This window comes from Ipomoea nil, unplaced genomic scaffold (genome assembly GCF_001879475.1).
Source record: "Ipomoea nil cultivar Tokyo-kokei standard unplaced genomic scaffold, Asagao_1.1 scaffold0319, whole genome shotgun sequence".
In the NCBI taxonomy this organism is placed as follows: Eukaryota; Viridiplantae; Streptophyta; class Magnoliopsida; order Solanales; family Convolvulaceae; genus Ipomoea; species Ipomoea nil.
In genome coordinates this window covers 552,175-570,911 of record NW_017616747.1, presented here as the reverse complement: position 1 = coordinate 570,911, position 18,737 = coordinate 552,175, and the positions used below count along the sequence as shown (strand labels likewise).

General features: G+C 36.4%; 3 protein-coding genes across 15 annotated transcripts; 1 reads left to right on the top strand and 2 right to left on the bottom strand.

Moving 5' to 3' along the window:
* The first annotated feature begins 1,432 nt into the window (after positions 1-1,432).
* Positions 1,433-6,024, top strand: LOC109171541 (serine/threonine-protein kinase AFC2-like). Of its 4 annotated transcripts, none has more exons than XM_019320577.1 (12): positions 1,433-1,615; positions 2,506-2,692; positions 3,454-3,480; positions 3,566-3,719; positions 3,798-3,846; positions 3,944-4,058; positions 4,309-4,400; positions 4,700-4,856; positions 4,980-5,044; positions 5,144-5,241; positions 5,325-5,427; positions 5,515-6,024. In XM_019320577.1, the coding sequence occupies exons 1-12, from the start codon at positions 1,517-1,519 to the stop codon at positions 5,662-5,664; spliced, it is 1,296 nt and encodes a 431-aa protein (XP_019176122.1). In that variant the 5' UTR covers positions 1,433-1,516; the 3' UTR covers positions 5,665-6,024. The 4 variants fall into 4 exon arrangements, with proteins under 4 accessions (XP_019176122.1, XP_019176124.1, XP_019176123.1 ...); XM_019320579.1 differs by having other exon boundaries at positions 4,980-5,029; positions 5,515-6,007; XM_019320578.1 differs by having other exon boundaries at positions 1,450-1,615; positions 2,512-2,692; positions 5,515-6,007.
* A 756-nt stretch (positions 6,025-6,780) lies between these two features.
* LOC109171542 lies at positions 6,781-8,257 on the bottom strand. Its single transcript, XM_019320581.1, has one exon. The coding sequence runs from the start codon at positions 7,919-7,921 to the stop codon at positions 6,980-6,982; it is 942 nt and encodes a 313-aa protein (XP_019176126.1). The 5' UTR covers positions 7,922-8,257; the 3' UTR covers positions 6,781-6,979.
* Positions 8,258-8,777: 520 nt separating this feature from the next.
* On the bottom strand, positions 8,778-16,358 carry LOC109171536 (coilin). 10 transcript variants are annotated; one of them, XM_019320556.1, is made up of 23 exons: positions 16,051-16,357; positions 15,641-15,705; positions 15,314-15,547; positions 14,995-15,180; positions 14,668-14,737; positions 13,307-13,408; positions 13,112-13,177; positions 13,001-13,033; positions 12,845-12,910; positions 12,731-12,763; positions 12,577-12,642; positions 11,905-11,970; positions 11,750-11,815; positions 11,604-11,663; positions 11,459-11,512; positions 11,200-11,380; positions 10,719-10,750; positions 10,235-10,432; positions 9,960-10,031; positions 9,725-9,874; positions 9,472-9,601; positions 9,331-9,381; positions 8,778-9,233 (listed from the first exon to the last, which is right to left on the bottom strand). In XM_019320556.1, exons 1-23 carry the CDS (start codon positions 16,243-16,245, stop codon positions 9,052-9,054), a joined length of 2,358 nt encoding a protein of 785 aa, XP_019176101.1. In that variant the 5' UTR covers positions 16,246-16,357; the 3' UTR covers positions 8,778-9,051. The 10 variants fall into 10 exon arrangements, with proteins under 10 accessions (XP_019176101.1, XP_019176102.1, XP_019176104.1 ...); XM_019320557.1 differs by having other exon boundaries at positions 11,459-11,509; XM_019320559.1 differs by having other exon boundaries at positions 11,750-11,803.
* Positions 16,359-18,737: the final 2,379 nt, after the last annotated feature.

The following is an 18,737-nucleotide window of genomic DNA, read 5'->3' as shown; positions in this document are numbered from 1 at the left end:
AACATTAAAGAACTAGCATGAACTCCAATTAGTGAACTCTCATCAGCTGCACCCCTGAAGTGCCATCAACTGAAAATAATTTACATTAAACATATAAATAATATACATAATAAATACATTAAGCATGTTCAACAATGTAGTATATTATGCACGAAAATAATGTACCGTATGTGCAAAAATAATGTACCCTTATCCAACCAATTAAACAAACCTTAGACACAATAGATCAAAGTATTGTGAAAGACAAACCTGAAATTGATTCAACATCAATGGGAGATTCAACATCAATCAAAGCATTTACATCTCCTACAATATTATTAATAATAAAAAAAATAAAAATAAAAAAAAAAACACACACACACACACACAATATATATATCAAAATACAAATAAAAAAGCAAACCTAAATCACATATAAACAATATAAAAAACCTGTAATATCATCATTTAATTCAATTGCATCAATTCTGTTGTTTGTATCATTGATGTTATCCATGATGCAAGATGCGTATTCAATTATGGAGAAGAAGCAATCGAAGAACTGTGGTTGATGGCAGAGAAAATCGCAAAGAATAGGAATGAAATCGCATAGATGGCAATCGCAGAGGAGAGACGAAAATCTGTGGTTGATGACAATCTCAGAGCAGAGAAAAAGAAACAATGAAATTGCATGCGAAAGAATGTACAAATTGACTAACGCGCGACTAACGTCGTTAAGTCCTAAAGCTGCGAATTTTATTTTATTTTTAAGCTTAAACGGTGGCGTTTTGGACCATGGTCCATGCAATAACAATTGGATCCCCACACTCCGACTTTACAAAGATTGTGGAGAAGTTAAATCAAGGTAACTCAGTGATCTCTTATGTGGGAAGACTAATGCCTAGTGCTTACAATGAGTCATCTCCGCAAAAAAAGGTGCAAATCCTACATTACGACAGCCAAAATTCAATCTTGCATCATTGGATCCAATCTCCCACTCATGTATCAATTGAGTTATCCATGATGACTATACATGTTAAGTGATCTCTAGATCTCTCAAGAGATAGAAATACTTACTACAATTATCTCAAGCATCTCTCTCCCTCTTTTTCTCATGTAAAGTGGCAACGTCATCTCCTGTCAGGTCAGGATGTGGGGACTGGGGACTGGGGACGCATAGGGTGGGCGATTCCACATTTTGTCACAATAGTGGCAGCTTTGAGATGACGCCGACAATTCTTCCAAAATGTTGGGGCGAAAAGATAATTATCACAAACATAACTTCCAGATGATAAACTCAATCACGGTTAGTGTCCTGACCTCGTCTAACCATGATTTAACCAAACAGTTCTTACATCAATTAACGCTGCAGATTAAAGATGTGTTTTAATCCAACGGCTGCGTTGCGCCTTACTGGACAATCTCAACTGATTCCAGCTCTCCAAAGAGAAGCGTTTACCTACGGTTAGGGTTTCTCTCTCCTTTTTCTCTCTCTATGTCGTGCTTTCTGTATCTAATCTCTGTGAATGATTAATCCATGGAAACAGATCTCATGGCTGACTATCCTCAGGCTTACATGGATCGTCGCCCTAAGAAACGAGCCAGATTAGATTGGGACCCTTCTCATACTCCCAAGGTAATTTTTTTTTTTATTATTGTTTTTGTCACTAGATTATTATTTTTTTTTTCTTATTCGAATAATTATTTTTTTTTGAGCCTAGTCTTGATGATGAACAAAGTTGTGTTTTCATGAAAATTCTTGAATTTGGGGAACTTGACAGATAGTGAAGTTATGACCTCTAATCTCGATATACATTCAAAAAAGAGTTATTAATTTCAAAATTTCATCCGGAAAATGGATGACTTTGATATCTAGCTGAGATGAATTTTATTTGATTACGTTTATTGATATTATATTCTTGAATTTCTGTTTTGAAACAAAATAAAATTTTAAGGTTTAATTAAAGTTCAGTTGCTAAAAGCTATGTATCTATGCATAGAATTTTCTTCATAGGTCAAAGAATGTACTTAAAAGTTCATGACTTGTCATGAATTGAGCCATTCAAACATAGTACTTTTAAGTCTGAAAGTTCATAGTGCATTTCTTAAATGATTTTTAGGAGAAAACTTTTGTAAGCACCACTTGTCTGCATTTTCTTGTGACTAACTACTACTCATCTAAACAAGTATTTTTAGGATAATGATCTTTCATCTCTTGTTTGTATCTTTAAATTTGTTTCCATGATGAAATCTTTGGTAAGTTTACACACAACAATAAATATAGTTGAAAATAAAAGAAAGGGAAAAACCAAAAAGATAGAAGGATGCCCATCACTATCTCTTTTTCCTTTATTTTATTTTCAAGCATATTTATTGTTGTGTGTAAAATTACCTGGTGAGGTTGTGCCTTTGTTGTATACGAAGTTAATGTTTCTCTCTCTTAAATATCCTGAACTGCAATGTATGGGAAGAAATTTTTGTTTCATGTCTTATACCGAAGGAATATGAATTAATGGCTGTGTGTAGGCTCAGCCAGGGATATATTATGGGCAAGAGGTTGGCACTGTGTCAAGCTATGCACATGGAAGAGTACTTTCTCATCATGATAATGTATATGTAAAGGGACTGGCTCAAAAAGGCTCTCCCCCATGGCGAGATGATGACAAAGATGGGCATTACATATTTGAGCTGGGAGAAAATTTAACTACCCGCTGTAATCACATTCCTTTTCCACATTGAAAAATCCCATTTTGATATATAACGTATAATTGGATAGCTTATGCTTAACTGTTAGTAGGAATGGCTCTGTGTTGCATGTACGCTTTTCGTCATAACAATGTTCTAACCTCTATTTGCAAATGGGAAAGGATCACTTGAAGGATATCAACTTGTATTGTTATAATCAAAACAAAGAAGATAAAATAGGTGAAAAGTTTTTTTGCTATCTTTTTGCATGTAATTATAGGAAGTAATGAATTTCAGTTTATTATGAATAGATATTCTTTTATTATTGTTTTTGTTTTTTGTTCAGTTAATGAGAATTCTATTTGCCTAATTATTTTCAGTTTGCCTTTATACATAAGTAAACTAAATGAAGTTTTCAAGATAAACCAATAAGTTCTCTATAGTCCGTCCTGGACTTTATTTACCCCTAATTTTGTTTGAAACAGGGAAAGAATTGGTACCCAATCTACCCCATTTATGGAGGACATTTTCAGCTCTTTTGTACTTATCACCCTTGATTTGTTTGGTTCTCCTCCAGTCTTCATGCACTATAAAGTTCTTCTGCTCTATTCATTTGCAACTCTATTCAAACTTATCCTATGTTCCATTCTGGTGTCAACTGCCTTAATTTAGTTATGCATGTCCATTTCCCTGGGAATCAAGGAATATGAATTAAGACATGTTAATATTGGTTTAATCTGTCTACATAATGTCCTTACTTTATTTGTGCTTCTAAATTTGTTTTTGCAGATAAGATCCTTAGGAAGATTGGGGAAGGTCAGTCTTGAACCACTTTGGTAATGTTTCTACACGTCTCTTTCCCTGTGAATTTTCTCTTCAATATACTCTTCTAGTTCTACAGGTACCTTTGGTCAAGTTCTGGAATGCTGGGATAGGGATCAGAAGGAGTTGGTTGCTATAAAAATTGTCCGCAGCATTAAAAAGTATCGTGAGGCTGCAATGGTAGAAGTTGATGTGCTTCAGTTGCTTGGAAGATATGACAGGAGTGGCAGTCGGTAAGTGCATATCATTACTAATTGTTCTGTTCACTTCTCATTCAAAGTTGTGTGATTAAAAGAGTTCATTCCTTGCAGTTGTGTTCAATTACGGAACTGGTTTGATTACCGTAACCATATATGTTTAGTAAGTATATTATTAATTCATGGTAACCTCATTTCCCCAGCTTTGCAAATTATATGGGGACTTAAGGCTTGTCAATGAATTTAAATGGTCTTAACAGGTGTTTGAGAAGCTTGGACCAAGTTTATTCGATTTTCTACGGAAAAACAATTATCGCTCATTTCCAGTTGACCTAGTTCGTGAGATTGCCAGACAACTGTTGGAATGTGTAGCATGTGTGTAGTCAGATTCTGCCATTTCTTTTATCTTTGCCATCCTCATGGCCTTGCTTTCTATAGGAGCTATTTGAATACTATCTTCTTATTTTACCTTCTGAGGTCTACCCTTGTTTTGATTTTTTAATACTGAAGCTTCAGTCTTTCTGTTGGCATGCTGCTATGTTTTTTCATGTTTGAATGCATTCATCTTGTCTTTGAAGTTCTTCTGGTTTCTGATATTTTGCGTTTCTTTTTCTCTTTTTGCCAGTCATGCATGATATGCGTCTAATCCACACTGATTTGAAGCCTGAGAATATACTCTTTGTATCTCCAGACTACATAAGAGTCCCTGACTACAAGGTGCATGACATTAACAGTTGAGGATTGAATCAAACCCAACCCCCCATCCCCACAACCAAAAACAAAAGAAGAGTATGAAAGATTGAAAGGGAAGGAAAAGAGTAATATGTAATCTAGTTTGGCCTTTTCTTACAATCTGGAATACAAAAGGCTTACATTAATATAATTTTTCTCTCAACAGCTATTTCAATTTGACTGTAACTCTTCTTTAGGCTTCTCAAAATAATGGCCCTTTCACTTAATAATTTACTCTACATTTTGTTTAAGGAAATTTGTTAATTCTGCTTGTGCATTTACAGTTTGCACCATGGCCACCAAGAGATGGATCATTCTATAAGAGGTTACCAAAATCAAGTGCTATCAAAGTGATTGATTTTGGTAGCACAGCTTATGAGCGTCAAGATCACAACTATATTGTCTCTACTAGACATTACCGTGCACCTGAGGTTATCCTGGGTAGATAGTCTTGTTCTTCCTCTCTCTTCTTTAAGAGTTTCCATTCCATCATTTAACTATGTGTTTTGTATTTTATTTCTCTATTTTCTTCAAAAGTGAACTAAAGTGCCGATCTCTATTTAGGTCTTGGATGGAGCTACCCATGTGATATGTGGAGTGTTGGATGTATATTGGTAGAACTGTGCTCGGTATATTAAGAATATTCATTTTTTTTTATTGGACGAACAACACTGCTCAAATATTTCATGGAAGTAAATCAAAACCGCATGCATATGTTGGTATTGCAGGGTGAAGCTTTGTTCCAAACACATGAAAACTTAGAGCACCTTGCCATGATGGAGAGAGTTTTGGGTCCTTTGCCACTGCACATTTTGAAAAGAGCTGAGTGAGTACCCATTCGTTCATAACGATTAACATCGTTGTCCATTATCATGCTCGTTGTTAATAGGCTTGTGTTTATTGGTTTAGTCGACATGCTGAGAAATATGTGAAAAGGGGTAGACTTGACTGGCCAGAAGGTGCAACATCAAGGAATAGCATTAAGTCTGTCATGAAATTACCTCGTCTTCAGGTAGATTATAGCATGGTTTAGTGATGTGTTAACTTTCGTTGTTCCACTATTTTGTGAGATGAAACTTGCTTTGCGTTTTGTTTGCAGAACTTGGTGATGCAGCATGTTGATCACTCAGCAGGTGATCTTATCGACCTCCTGCAAGGACTACTTAGATATGACCCGTCTATAAGGATGACAGCTCGAAATGCACTCAAGCATCCGTTTTTCACTTGTGACCAATTAAGGAGGTCATAAGCGACAGCACTGTGGTGTGGATGATTTGTTGCCTAACACAGATGCCCCATGGCACTTTGCGTGGATTGCTTAGAACGCCTAAACTCTTTGCCCAACACATTGTTTCTTGGAGCTCTTGTAAATAACGTCATCACGATTCACGAGATGCCCTTTCATTCCGAGTTGTGATCTTGTGCTTCTGCTGCTGCCTGGCCCCCTGACCCTGGCAGCGTAAGTTTTGTAAGAGCTTTTCTCTTCCTGAAACTGGATCTTCTACTTGTTTACAAATGATGTACAATTTCAGTTTGTAAGTCTATTTGTTATGTTAATAATACATCATCTCCATTATTTTTTATTTTTTTTACTATTTGCATTTGTAAATTGTGCTTCGTTTTCTGAAGCTGATCAGTTGTCAATAGTTATTGCGTGGGTTGGGTCTTGTATGGACCAATTGTTATATTGTGCACCATGGTGCACAATAATCCCCTGTTTTGTATGTACATAATTGTATAGTAGAATACATATAAACTATTAACATAATACACATAATTTTAACATAATACATAATTACATAAATTCTTAACATAATACATATAAACTTGCATAATACACATGAAATCTTAACATAATATACATAAACTCTTAACGTAATATACATAAACTCTCAATGTAATACACATAATACACATATAAACTCTTAGGTGCACAATGCATTGTGCACCCTGTAATACACATAATACACATATAAACTCTTAGGTGCACAATGCATTGTGCACCCTGGTGCACGATATAATTTGCTTGTGTGGACCACGGTCCAAAAACGACGTCGTTTTGTGGTACCTTTTTTTTTTTTTTTTTCATGTAACCCATTCCAACATAAATTTTTATACTCCGTAACTTATAATGTACATTATTCTAAATTAAAGTACATTTTATCTTACCCAAGAAGTTTTATTATTTTAACACATAAAATACATTATTTTAACACATAATTTATACTTCGTATTATTCTAACACATAAAGTACATTATTCTAACTCATAAAATTCAACGTCGTTTTGGACCGTGGTTCATACAATAATTTGTCATTAGTTGTTAAGAGCTAAAATGGGCAGAAGAAACTCAGGCAAATAAACGATAATAAAAAGAACCAACCATGAACTTTTTTTGGTACATCAAAGGTGATGAAAATAAGTCCAAATTTGCATTTGAAGGGAGAGTAACGTAAACAACACCTATAGAAGCTTGTACAAATATGATTGGAGTAAACCCCCCACCCCAACCTTAATATGAAATACAAAATTAAGCATGCATGGAAAGATAAAATTTGTGTTTGTTTAATGCTTTGTTGTGCATTTTTTGGCAACCAAGACACCTGGCGGAGGATAAGTAAGAACAATGGTGCAATAACCATAGAGCCAATACGAATACTTGAAAAGACCATTAGACCTTGTTCTAAATACACCCTTCACCTGAAACCACACATTTCCGCTCTCCATTTGCTTGCTTAGCAGGTGGCTTTGATTCGACGAAAACGCAACCTGAGTTGTGACTAGATGAACATCTTCAAACCTGTACTCACCATTCATGAGAGGGAAAGGATCAATATTGGTGGATGCTATGGGCGTTCCATCATGATAAAGACTCAACATTACGGACTTGAAATCTACACTCCCTTTATCGTTGGGGTTAGTGAAGTTTGCAAGTAGAGTAAGATCAGCTGTGAGGAGATATCCCATGTCAAGATAGATGGCATTTAGATTGGCATTTGATATATCAAACACTGGGTTTCGTGACCGGTAGACTAGGTAAATTATAAGGATTACCAGGCCTACAACAATCAACAAGGAGCAGGCAAAGCATGCAAATGGCGTGGTTCTACGCCCTCCTGTTGAAGGATGGGACGAGGCACCACCCCAACGCGGTGGAGGAGACCCCGGGACGTGAGAACCATAACTGGGTGGTAGAGGGAGCTTCCTCTTGGACCGTTGTTCTTCCAGAGGGAAACCATAAGTGTGGTGCCGCCTATCTTCCGGGTTTGATGATGGATGATGATGCTGAGGAAGAAAAGGTAGCGGCGACTCAGGAACCGGAGCCTTATGTGGCGACTCGGGAACCTGACCCCAATAGTCAGGCGCACCCTGAGGCTGATGCATTTGGTGTTGTCTTGGAATCCTCGACCGGGGTTGAATGTAGACCGGTGGTCCCCGTGGTGGCTGTGGGGTTTCATGGTCAAGTGGGGGAAGAAAATGGGGGTTGGTATCATACTGCCGCTGCATACTTGGAACTGAGAACTGGGAATAGAGAGATAATGGGAAGTGAATGGAGGGAGGACTGAAAGTAAACAAGTTTCCTTTCAGTAGTAGTCACAATGAAGAAGGATTGTTAAACTACAAGTCCATACCATAGTAATAATACTAATAGGTGGCCGGCCATGAGGAAGCAAAGAATCAGACCTTAGTAAAGCACACAAGGCAAGTGATCTTGACGATACCATCCATACTCACTTTCTCTTTTCAATCTTTGCTTCAATATAGCACACAAACTTATTCCTTTTTCTGGGTGCCAAACTTTTCTTTCTTAAAGAAACCACCAGAAAAATCATCCTACCCCCATGTTTATCAAATATCATGCCCTGCACAACTACCATTTTCACCAATGTTGCAGAAGGCGCTAGTCCGGCACCCGGGGGCGCCTCCTAAACAGTCGAATAATTCGAGTATATCGTCTCCACTTTTCCCACTCAGGACTGTAAATTGCGAGACTATTATAATCTCACAAACTACTCAACTACACATGTTAGATGGTTAGTTGAGTACATGACTAAAAGAATATAGAAGAGGAGCAACCGAGCAGGCAAAAAATACTACACGGCTGAGTTGGGTCCCAACTCAGCCTAGTTGGACGCCAACTAGGCAGAGTTAGGCACCCAACTCGGCGCCTAGAGCGTCTAGTCAGCCGATTAGTAAGCCAACTAACTAAAAGCCGCCTAGGGCAGAAATCACATCAGCCTAGGGACACCAAGCGCCTCGGCCGATTTTTACAACACTAATTTTCACACAACCCATGGCCATGGATGGGGGTTGGGGCGAAGTGATTATTATTATTCACATTTACCCTATATATTACGGTAACATGCAACCGTTCAAATACCACTGAACCCAAATGGTTTGAAACACACTAGTAATTGGCAAACTCATTATCATGAAACAACATTGCTTACACAAACAATGTTCGCTAGCTTGCTAGCTTGTCTTCCCGAGTGAAAATTCTTCCTGCCTGATATAGTGAAAATTCTAATAGTTTAGTTGGAAAACTCACAACGCTGGACATCTCCATCGGGGTAAAAACAGCAGGAATATTGGTCATGCGATGGAGAAATGAGTTCCATACATGTAAATGTTTCTATTCACAACTGATTTTTCGATCTTAGAAAAGCCATTGTCGGGCCTAATGCACTGCCTCTCAGTGCTTTATATGACCAACTCTTGCCTGAACTTCCCCCCTTATCCCAATTACTTTCCTTGGAAAGCTGTTCCTTTTTTGCATTTAGAGTTTCGCTGAATTGCTCCCACAGGTTTACTCCATTTTCTACGGATAATCAAGGGTAATGTTAGAGTGGCCACAAGCCGAGCCAAGTCTCACATCTTTATAAATAAATATGATTAAATGGGAAACATAGTACTACCTTGGTTGGAAGAATGCCTTTGTTCATTGCCGTGGATTAAATCTCTGTTTTCTGCAAACATTAAACAATGCCGTGAAGACACAAGGAAAAAAGAGCAATGTCCAGCTGAAATGCTCATTTCAGAACAACAAAACTAAGTACCAGGAATGGAAGCAGTTATTTGCATATCATTAGTGCCAGTCAACTCACCAACCGCACATTCACTTGAGCTACCAGGAACTCTTGTTTTATGTTCTAGAATACGAACTTCAACAAGTGACGAAAAATCTATCTGCATGCAAGTTATAGTTTCAAATTTTAAGTGGCTGCAACTAGGCTCAGGTTAGAAGACTGAAGATATCATGTCATCCACAGGATTTTGGGAAGAAGGGTGGGAGAAGGGATGTTAATTTACCTCCAATGATCCATCCTGTTTATAAAGAGAATCATTGGGTTGATTTGGAGATTCATCCCCATCTGACTTTTTACTAGAAATTGGAAACTCAGGGACTGGCGTCAATGAAACTCTACCTGATTGAGAATCATATGATGATACTTTCCCAACCTTCAACAAAAGGGAACATCAGTACTTTGTTGCCATGATCCTATGCATGACCAAAATTACCAACCCTAATAGAGATGGAAAATACCTGATAGCAGGAGAGCTCAGGGGTCCAGGTGGATGATAGTTCAAGCAACCTATATGCAATCACATCACCTTCCTACCAAAAAGAGAAGAAAATTCGACATAAACATGCGAAATAAAATCTATGAAGGCCATGAAGCAACGAGTCATAGGTTCATAGCCGTAGACGTTTCTTATCATAAATTGCATTATATATACAAAAGTCACAAAAAGAAAGCAAATATCCATTCCAGTGATCTACTGAAAGCAGAAATGTGTCAGTGAAATAAACAAACTAACCTTGGGATAGCCAGAGAGGAACGGAGATTTGGTAAAGTCAAATGGTTCATTAGAATGTGTTGTTTTTTCATCATTTGGCATTCCAGATTGTTCTATGTTTGAACCATTAAGTTCATTTCTTGGTGAACATGAAAATTTCTCTGTACCCCATTTCTGACCCTTTTTCTTGCTAGTGATCCCATTCCACCTGAAATTTTCCTGAAAGCAGAACTCACAAATTCATCATTATGAAACTTAACAAGAAGACCAATGGTTCAACACTCTAATAACTAATAAAATGAAACTCTGAGTAGTATAGCAGTGCCTAAGAAAATTAACTTAAAGAAACTATGCAACTTAAAGCAGTTCAATTACTAGAGACAGTTGTCTCACTTCAGGTTTCCACTAAGTGAGAAACAGAACTCTCAGATGGAAAACATTGAAACAACAAAAAATTTACTCACGAATGAGATGAGCATCTTGATAAAAAATGGAATCAACATACCATGTTTAATTGATTCTGTTCCACAGTTCGTTCTGCAGCACAGAAAAAATATTTCAACTATTAGTATTACTATAATACACCATGCAATAGTTTTCAAGCAATCAGGTCATAAATCATAATTCAGAAAAAGGCAGGGAAAATTGGATTCAGAAAAGTGCAGATAGCTATACAAAATCTTAAGTTCGAACATAAACTACTAATGAAACCATTAACTGGGGATTTAAAGAACCTTTTTTAAATCCTTTTATGTAATGAGAGTTGAGTGGCTATGCAGGAGAAAATGAAAATGAGGCAAAAAAATAAAATAAAATAAAATAAAAAGAGTTCCAAGTCTTATTACTCCAAGCATCAAATAATTGGACTACAAATCACTCATCCAATTGAATAAAGTTCAACTATGTAGTCAGCATACAGCTTTGTAAAGCAAACAATTTGTCTAAGAGAAGTATGGAAACAACACCAAGATATGAACGTGAAAGACCTTTCCCCAGTGGCTCAAATCGGATATGTCCTGGCCTTATTTCAACAGGAACAACTTCAGTTTCATCTTCACTATCACCATTTTGATTTGGATCATCACAGGAATTGTTGTTAGTATCTGATTGTGTGTGTTTCTCTGCATCTTTAACCATATCATTGGCAAGCAATTCATTCCAATTTCGCTGCAAAGATGTTTTGATTAGACATGAATATGTGACAGAACAAAAAGATTTACATGTACTCTGTATTTGATTACTCACAAGTCCCCTCAGTTGATCAGAGGCCTCCCTTCTGTCAGATGTACTTTGTCCCTGCTTCCAATATTGATGCACATTTAGGATATAAGTCAACAAGGACCAGAGTATTCGACAGAAACAGAAACTGTATGCACATTTAGTAACTCACATGTCCTAGACTAACACCCTCTCCACTCTTCGCCCTAGCTTGTCCCTGCTTCCAATTTTTCTGTGCATTCAGGAAATAAGTGTGAAAAACTGGATAGTGCAGAGTATGCAACATGAATAAAATTGTATGCATAATTAGTAACTCACATGTCCTTTTTGCGGACTTACACCATGTCCACTCTTCACTCTAGCTTGCCCCTGCTTCCAGTTTTGCTTCACATTCAGTATATGAGTTCTTAAAGACTTGAGAGTCACAATGTGACAAATGGAAACTATGAATATTTTGTAACTCAGTAACTCACACATCCATTTGGTTGATTATCACCTTCTTCAACGCTTCCACTAGCTTGTCCCCTCTTCCAATTCTGCTGCAAATTAAGGATAAAGAAATTAGTGGTTTGCATACTACAAAAGCAGAAGCTTTATGCTTTTTTTTTTCTTTTTTTTTTTTTGGGGGGGGGGGGGGGGGGGTGGGGGGGGTGTGACAAAGGAAACCCACAACCACTACCCAACGATGTGCACTGACTCACTGAGTAAACCACACTCTTGTGTAACAGCCCGCAAACCACACAGGAGAGGTAAACCTCACTAGGAAGACCTTGTGAGATAGGCTCAACCGAGAGGGTGCTGGCAAGAAACAAACTTGTGACCTTTAGGTACAAGAATCATATAACACCCACTCGGCCACCTCTTTTGGGGCAGCTTTATGCATATTTAATTTATTCACTCGTCTGTTTGATTGGCCAAATGCCTCTCCAGGTTTAGAATGTGTCTCTTTCCAATTTCTCTGAAAACTTGAGAATATAGTGCCAATAGAAATCAAATACAATGTCAAATAATAGTTTCTTTGTGCATATTATATTACTTTCAAGTGCCTCTCATTGAGAATCAGCATTTCTCTTCTAAAAATGCAGGATACCAATATTTAATGGTGCCTATAGAACATAAGCTTTATGCATATGTCATTTACTCACATGTCTGTTTGATTGACAAGCTGTCTCCTCTCTACCAGCTTTAGATTGCATCTCTTTCCAATTTCTCTGCAAAATTGAGAAAATGAGTTTTCCAATAGAAATCAAATATAATGGCAACAGGTGACATCTCTGCATATTATTTAATATCACTTACAATTGCCTCAGATCGAGAATCAGCATTTGTTTTCTGAAAATTCAGGATACAAGTAATTAATGGTAATTATACCAAAGAAGCAGAAGTTTTATGCTTATTTAGATTATTACTCACATGTCCATTTGGTTGGGCAGCTGCCGCTTCTCTTCCAGCTTTAGATTGCATCTCTTTCCAATTTCTCTGCAGAAAAAGACAATATGATTTTTCAACAGAAATCAAATATAATGGCAAAACAAGGCGCATCTCTGCATACTATTTTATACTACTTACAAGTGCCTCTGATCGAGAATCAGCATTTGTCATCTGAAAATTCAGGATACGAGTAATTAAAAGTGTCTATGCCATAGAAATAGAAGCTTTATGCTTATTGGGATTACTTACGTGTCCATTTGGTTGGCCAGCTGCCTCTTCTCTTCCAGATTTAGATTGCATCTCTTTCCAATTTCTCTGCAAAATTGAGAATATGAGTTGCCAGTATAAGTGAACTATAATCACCACAGCTTGCTTCTCTACACATTATATTATTCCATCCTTTTATCAGTAAATTCATATTAATCTGCTTATTATATTACTTACAAGTGCCTCTGATTGAGAATCAGTACTAGTCTTCTGAATTTTAGCCATTTCCCGCAACCATTGCCTCTTTGCAGATTTTCTTCTAGCACTCCTACTACGGCGCTGCCAAATAAAGCAAGCACTTTAGCTGATCATAAAAATGTCAAGCAAATATAGCAATGTAAAATTGAGATCAAAGTGAATTCATATACAAAGATGTTGGTGCATAAAATTGAAAAACGTAATATAAGATGGAACAACATTGGATGTTGTATTTCACTATTTTGATACTGCAATGCTGCATCATATGGACAGGTATACCCTCTCCCTACGTTCATTGTTAGTAGTTTCTTGCACAGTGCCTGGACAGTACCTGTGTACATCACTACATCATGCATTCATTTTGTCTTTACACACGCTCATTCCTTATACAGTGGTGGGTTTATCCATTCCTCATTTATGCTTGGAGGTTTTGGCAATATGTCCCACCATTGTTGTTAAAGCGTCGCCTAGGCGTCCGGTCGGTGGAGACCGGTGGCCTAACGAGCTCGCCTCGACTTAAAAAAAAAAACCCTACTAATAAGTAGCTGAGAGCCTGAGACGCTGCTCACGCCCTCCCAGCCTCGCCTTAGTGGTTGTTTACTTGTTTTATGACAAGTAATAGCTGAGAATGAAAATAACCCCAATTATGATCCATCAACGGATCCTAAAAGGAAGGCTAAATCTAAAAACCCATGCTGGAAATGCTAAATTATTGCATAATTTAGTACTTATTGAGTTATTGTTGAGATTTGACATTTGAGAATATGTTTATACGCTAAAATGCTAAATTATGAATTGATATATGATATTTATATTCATCGCCTAGTTGTTGCCTAGGCGGCCGCTTCATCGCCTAGGCAACTAGGTGGTCGATGGCACCTCGCCTTGAAACTTCGCCTTAAAAACAATGTGTCCCACCTCCCAGTCTTCTTTCAATGGCAATAAATTTAACCCCAAGTGCAATGATTTTGGAGAGCTTAGGATTTCCCCCAAAAAGAAAAAATGTCAAAAAAGGGGGTAAAATGATGACAAGTATAAGAGCTTTGTCATCCAACAAGTATACTTCAGAATATAATCATAAACCAAATTAAAATATGAGCATTAAGTCATTTTAAATGTCCCCAAGAACTTCATTTGAAAACTCACATTCCCATACTTATACAAGCTCTGAAACAACAAAACATTAACTAGTTCATTGCAAATTTAGTAATGTATAACATCATGACATCATGTTGCCATGGATTTAGAAACAGCTGCAACAGTTTTTCTGCTGGCAATTTTATGCCAAATTTGGAAAAGCAATACCCAGAATAACTGCAGGAACAGGTATTACTACAGACCTTTGGAGTTTCCTCTAACTTCGGTGTTGCATCAACATTGTCCTTTTCAGTCTCTTGGAGCTTATCATTACTAGGTAAACAAACAAGAGGTAATTAGTAATGCTCTCATACACAGATATATTCAGATTATTCTTTAAAAATGCTGATCAAATACAAAAGCAGGAAGTAAAATCATTGAAATAAAAGGAGGTAAGCATGGCCATGGAATTAACAAGAGATAATCATATAGTAAGAGCTCAAGCTTCAATCTCATCTATGACAAACCTCTTTTAGAGCGGTCTTACAATCAATTCAAGAATGGGAATGGTCAAGCTTAGTAACACATACTTGTTTGCGACAGGTGTAGTAACATTATCGTCACTCATTTTGACATTATCCTTCTCCTTTGAGTCAGATATTTTCTGCTTCTTGTGCTTACTCTTCTTCCCTGTCACAACTAGTTGGTGTTTCTTGGCATGCTCAACCTGAACATCAATATCAGGCTCCTCAACTTCTGAACACTTTTTCTTCTTCCTGTGGTCAACAAAGATCAAGCAAATCATCCATGAGATCATTCAAAGTTGTAACTCCCACCATACTTCAACCACGCAACTTGAGAAGAAAGAAAAAAGAGACCCATATATAATACTATGAATTTAGTTCATACTTTGAGCTATGGAGTTTTTCTGATGCCTTCCTTTTCTTGGAGACACCATCTCCACCCAACTTATCCTTAAGAGGAGAAGTATCATGGACCTGGATTTTACCATCATCTTCTGGTTCCTCACTCTCATAACCTCCAGTTTCCTTGTTAAATTCCTCATTTGCCAGAAGCAAAGGTCCAACATTTACAGGTACATCATAGCATTCAATGGTTGGTGTGACTAGTTTTCTCTTCACACTACCACATTATATATACCGCATTAGAAACTCACATATTTCCATTCAAATTAGTAACAAATCAGACCGAAAAAATTCCAGAAGCTAAACTAACCTGATAACATCTTTATTTTTCAGAATACTAGTGGACTCAAATGGGGGCAAGACAAACTCATCCATCTGCATAACATTATAACCCATAGCAAATATTACATCAGAATCAACAAAACCAAACAAAAACTCCCCAACTACAGAAAACATTTGATTTTTCAGTTGATTCCACCAAGTCCCATAGTCTTCTCTCTACTTGTTTAGTCATTTGCCACAACTTATGTAAGAAAAAGGTGAAATATTCACGTAAATCAAAGCAACAAAAACACCCACGAAGAATATATAATATCAGGTTCAAACTCAACCTACTGCCTAGATTTTCCAAATAGCATCAAACAGTATAAATCTCTAGTACTTGATACAAATCCTCATAAACCCATTGCAACACACACAAGAGGAAGGTAGATTGCATACGTAGAACAGGAGGCCATCGGGGCAAGATTCATGGAGATGGAAGAGCTGAAGGATATGGGAGCAGAGGTCTGAGATGGTTCTATGGTGCTGGGGTTTTAGGAGGAGCCAGGTTTTCTTCAAACCCTCTGATTTCTGAGAATCGCTGAGAATGCCTCCACCGAAAATCAATTTGATCCTTAAACAAGTCTCCTCCATTGTTAATGCGAACTTCCAATGAATTCCGATGGCGATGAGCTAGTGCCCAGTGCCCAGTATGCTTTTTAAGTGCTTCTCGAGCAGTAAATTTTTCTATTTTACCAATTAATATGAAAACAAAACACGCCCTCTAGGGATGAAAAGGAAGCATATTTCCAGCATTAATTACTCTAGCGCAAACTTGTGTGAGATCGTCTAACTATGGGAACAACCTCAAAGTGAGGGGACTCCTTGTGCGTAATGAGCATCGGTCTAGTCTCTGTGGTTCATGTTCAGTTGAGCAACCATGATTTACATCCTCCCAAATGCTCTATCGGGGGCCGGGGTGTGAGGGGCCCTTAAGATTGGGGTTCAACATTTTGGAAGAATGAAATAATTCGTGTCTGGTCGGGTCAAGATGAAAATATCTACTATTCTATCTACTATATCTACTATACTAATAAGAGCCCAAGAGAGAGTTAGGCCTATAATGGATAGAAAAAATGGCGGTCACATATTTTAATCAAATGAATGGCTCAGATTAATTAAAAGATTGATCAGATTTAAATTTTACACTAAAATTTCTTAAAATACCCACACACCGTTACTAATTCCGTTAAAATTTTAAGAATTTCCGTTAGTTCACAGTTAACTTACTCATTGATTTCAATAAAAAAAGATGTCTTAGGTTCGAACCCCATCCCAATCAAAGTTGGCATAATTAGTACTCTATTTTACTCTTATTAAATTATTATATATAAATAATAATTTAGTAGTTACAACAAAAAATAATACATATGCATTTCTTTAATTTAGAATTATGTGTCCACAATGCCTTTATTCAAAAAATTTTTTTATTAATTATCAATAAATTAATTAAAAGAAATATTTTCATTAGTTATATTGTCTTTATTTTTCTCAAATGTAAAAAATTTTACATTCAAATTCATCAATTGATTATATTCACTACATTATCTATTATCTTTTTTGTGCACTATTTTTCTAATTAAATATCAAAGTTATAATACAAAATAATGCTATATATTTATTTACCAAGTATTTTATTAATACCATGAAAAAATTTAAAAAATATAATTAATAAAGTCAACCATATTAACTACTTGAGAGATTTTGTGACAACGAGAGTATTCAAATCACACAACAAATTGAAGTGGGAACTACCTCGCAATGTCCTTGTTTGACAATCAGCAGTTAGCGGTTAGCGTTAGCGGATTATACTAGCGGATTTGACCAACGAATTTATTTAATTATTAACATTGGGTAGAAAAAATGACCGCCAAATTATTAAATCAAATGGATGGTTCATATTGTTCATATTTTAATTTTTTCTTTTAAGATTTTCTTATTTATCTTTAATTATATGATTATCCATTTAACTTTTCCGTTAATTCACCGTTAGTCTAATTCTAATATTAAAGTCTAATATAGAATTATAACTACACCATTAATCTAATTCTAATATTAAAGTCTTAATAGAACTTAACCACAAATCCTAATGTCGGAATCTCCTCAAACAATATTAGTATATATTTAATATTTTATGTCATAATTTTTATTTGTTCTCCCTTATGTCCCGTATTTGGTTTCAACCATACCTATACAATTATTTTATTGACAATTATAATCAATCTTGACTATATTATATTGCATTTGTAAACTTAGAGTTACCTATTTAACCCGCACGGGCATAGCTCAATGGTTTAGTGGGTAGTATTTGGGAGAAGAGACGAAGGTTTGAACCTCGGCGGCGGCAGTGCAGGAATTATGTCCAAAGTGGGCAGATTCCTTGTGCGTATCAGCATTTGGCCCTGTCTGCTGAACCATTGAGTCACCGTGATTTACAACTTCCCACAATGCTCTGTCGGGTCGGAGTGTGGGGGGCCCTTGGGGTTGGGGACTCAACCTTTGGGAGAAAAATTACCTATTTAAATACGCAAATTCAACCTTCAATTATCTATGCATGAACAATTTCAATATAATCCTGTCTTAATATACTTTAAAATACTTATTTAAAATAAAATAAAAAAAGCACTGGGCATTATCCCAATCGCGCAATGCGCGTAAAAAACTAGTAATACTTACAAATATTGTACTTATATGCTCAAATGTAATACTAATCAGTAATAAAATTTTGGTTACTTATAAGATTAAATTAATTTTATACGTGCATTGCGCGAATGAGTTAATGCACAATATTTATAATTAAATAAAAAATATATATTAGTTCAAGATTATATATGAGAAGTTCACACATAAGTAATTTAATGTAACTCATAGTATATGAATACAATGTAATATATGAAATTCATTATAATTGTTACTAAACTTTTTTAAAATAGTAATCAAAGTATTTTTGTTGCAAAATGGTTCTAATATATTTAATGAATGCGCGCGCGCGCACACACACACACACACACACACACACACACACATATATATATATATACAAGATCAATGAATGAATCAACGGTACCAGTTCTTTAGGTGTTCTG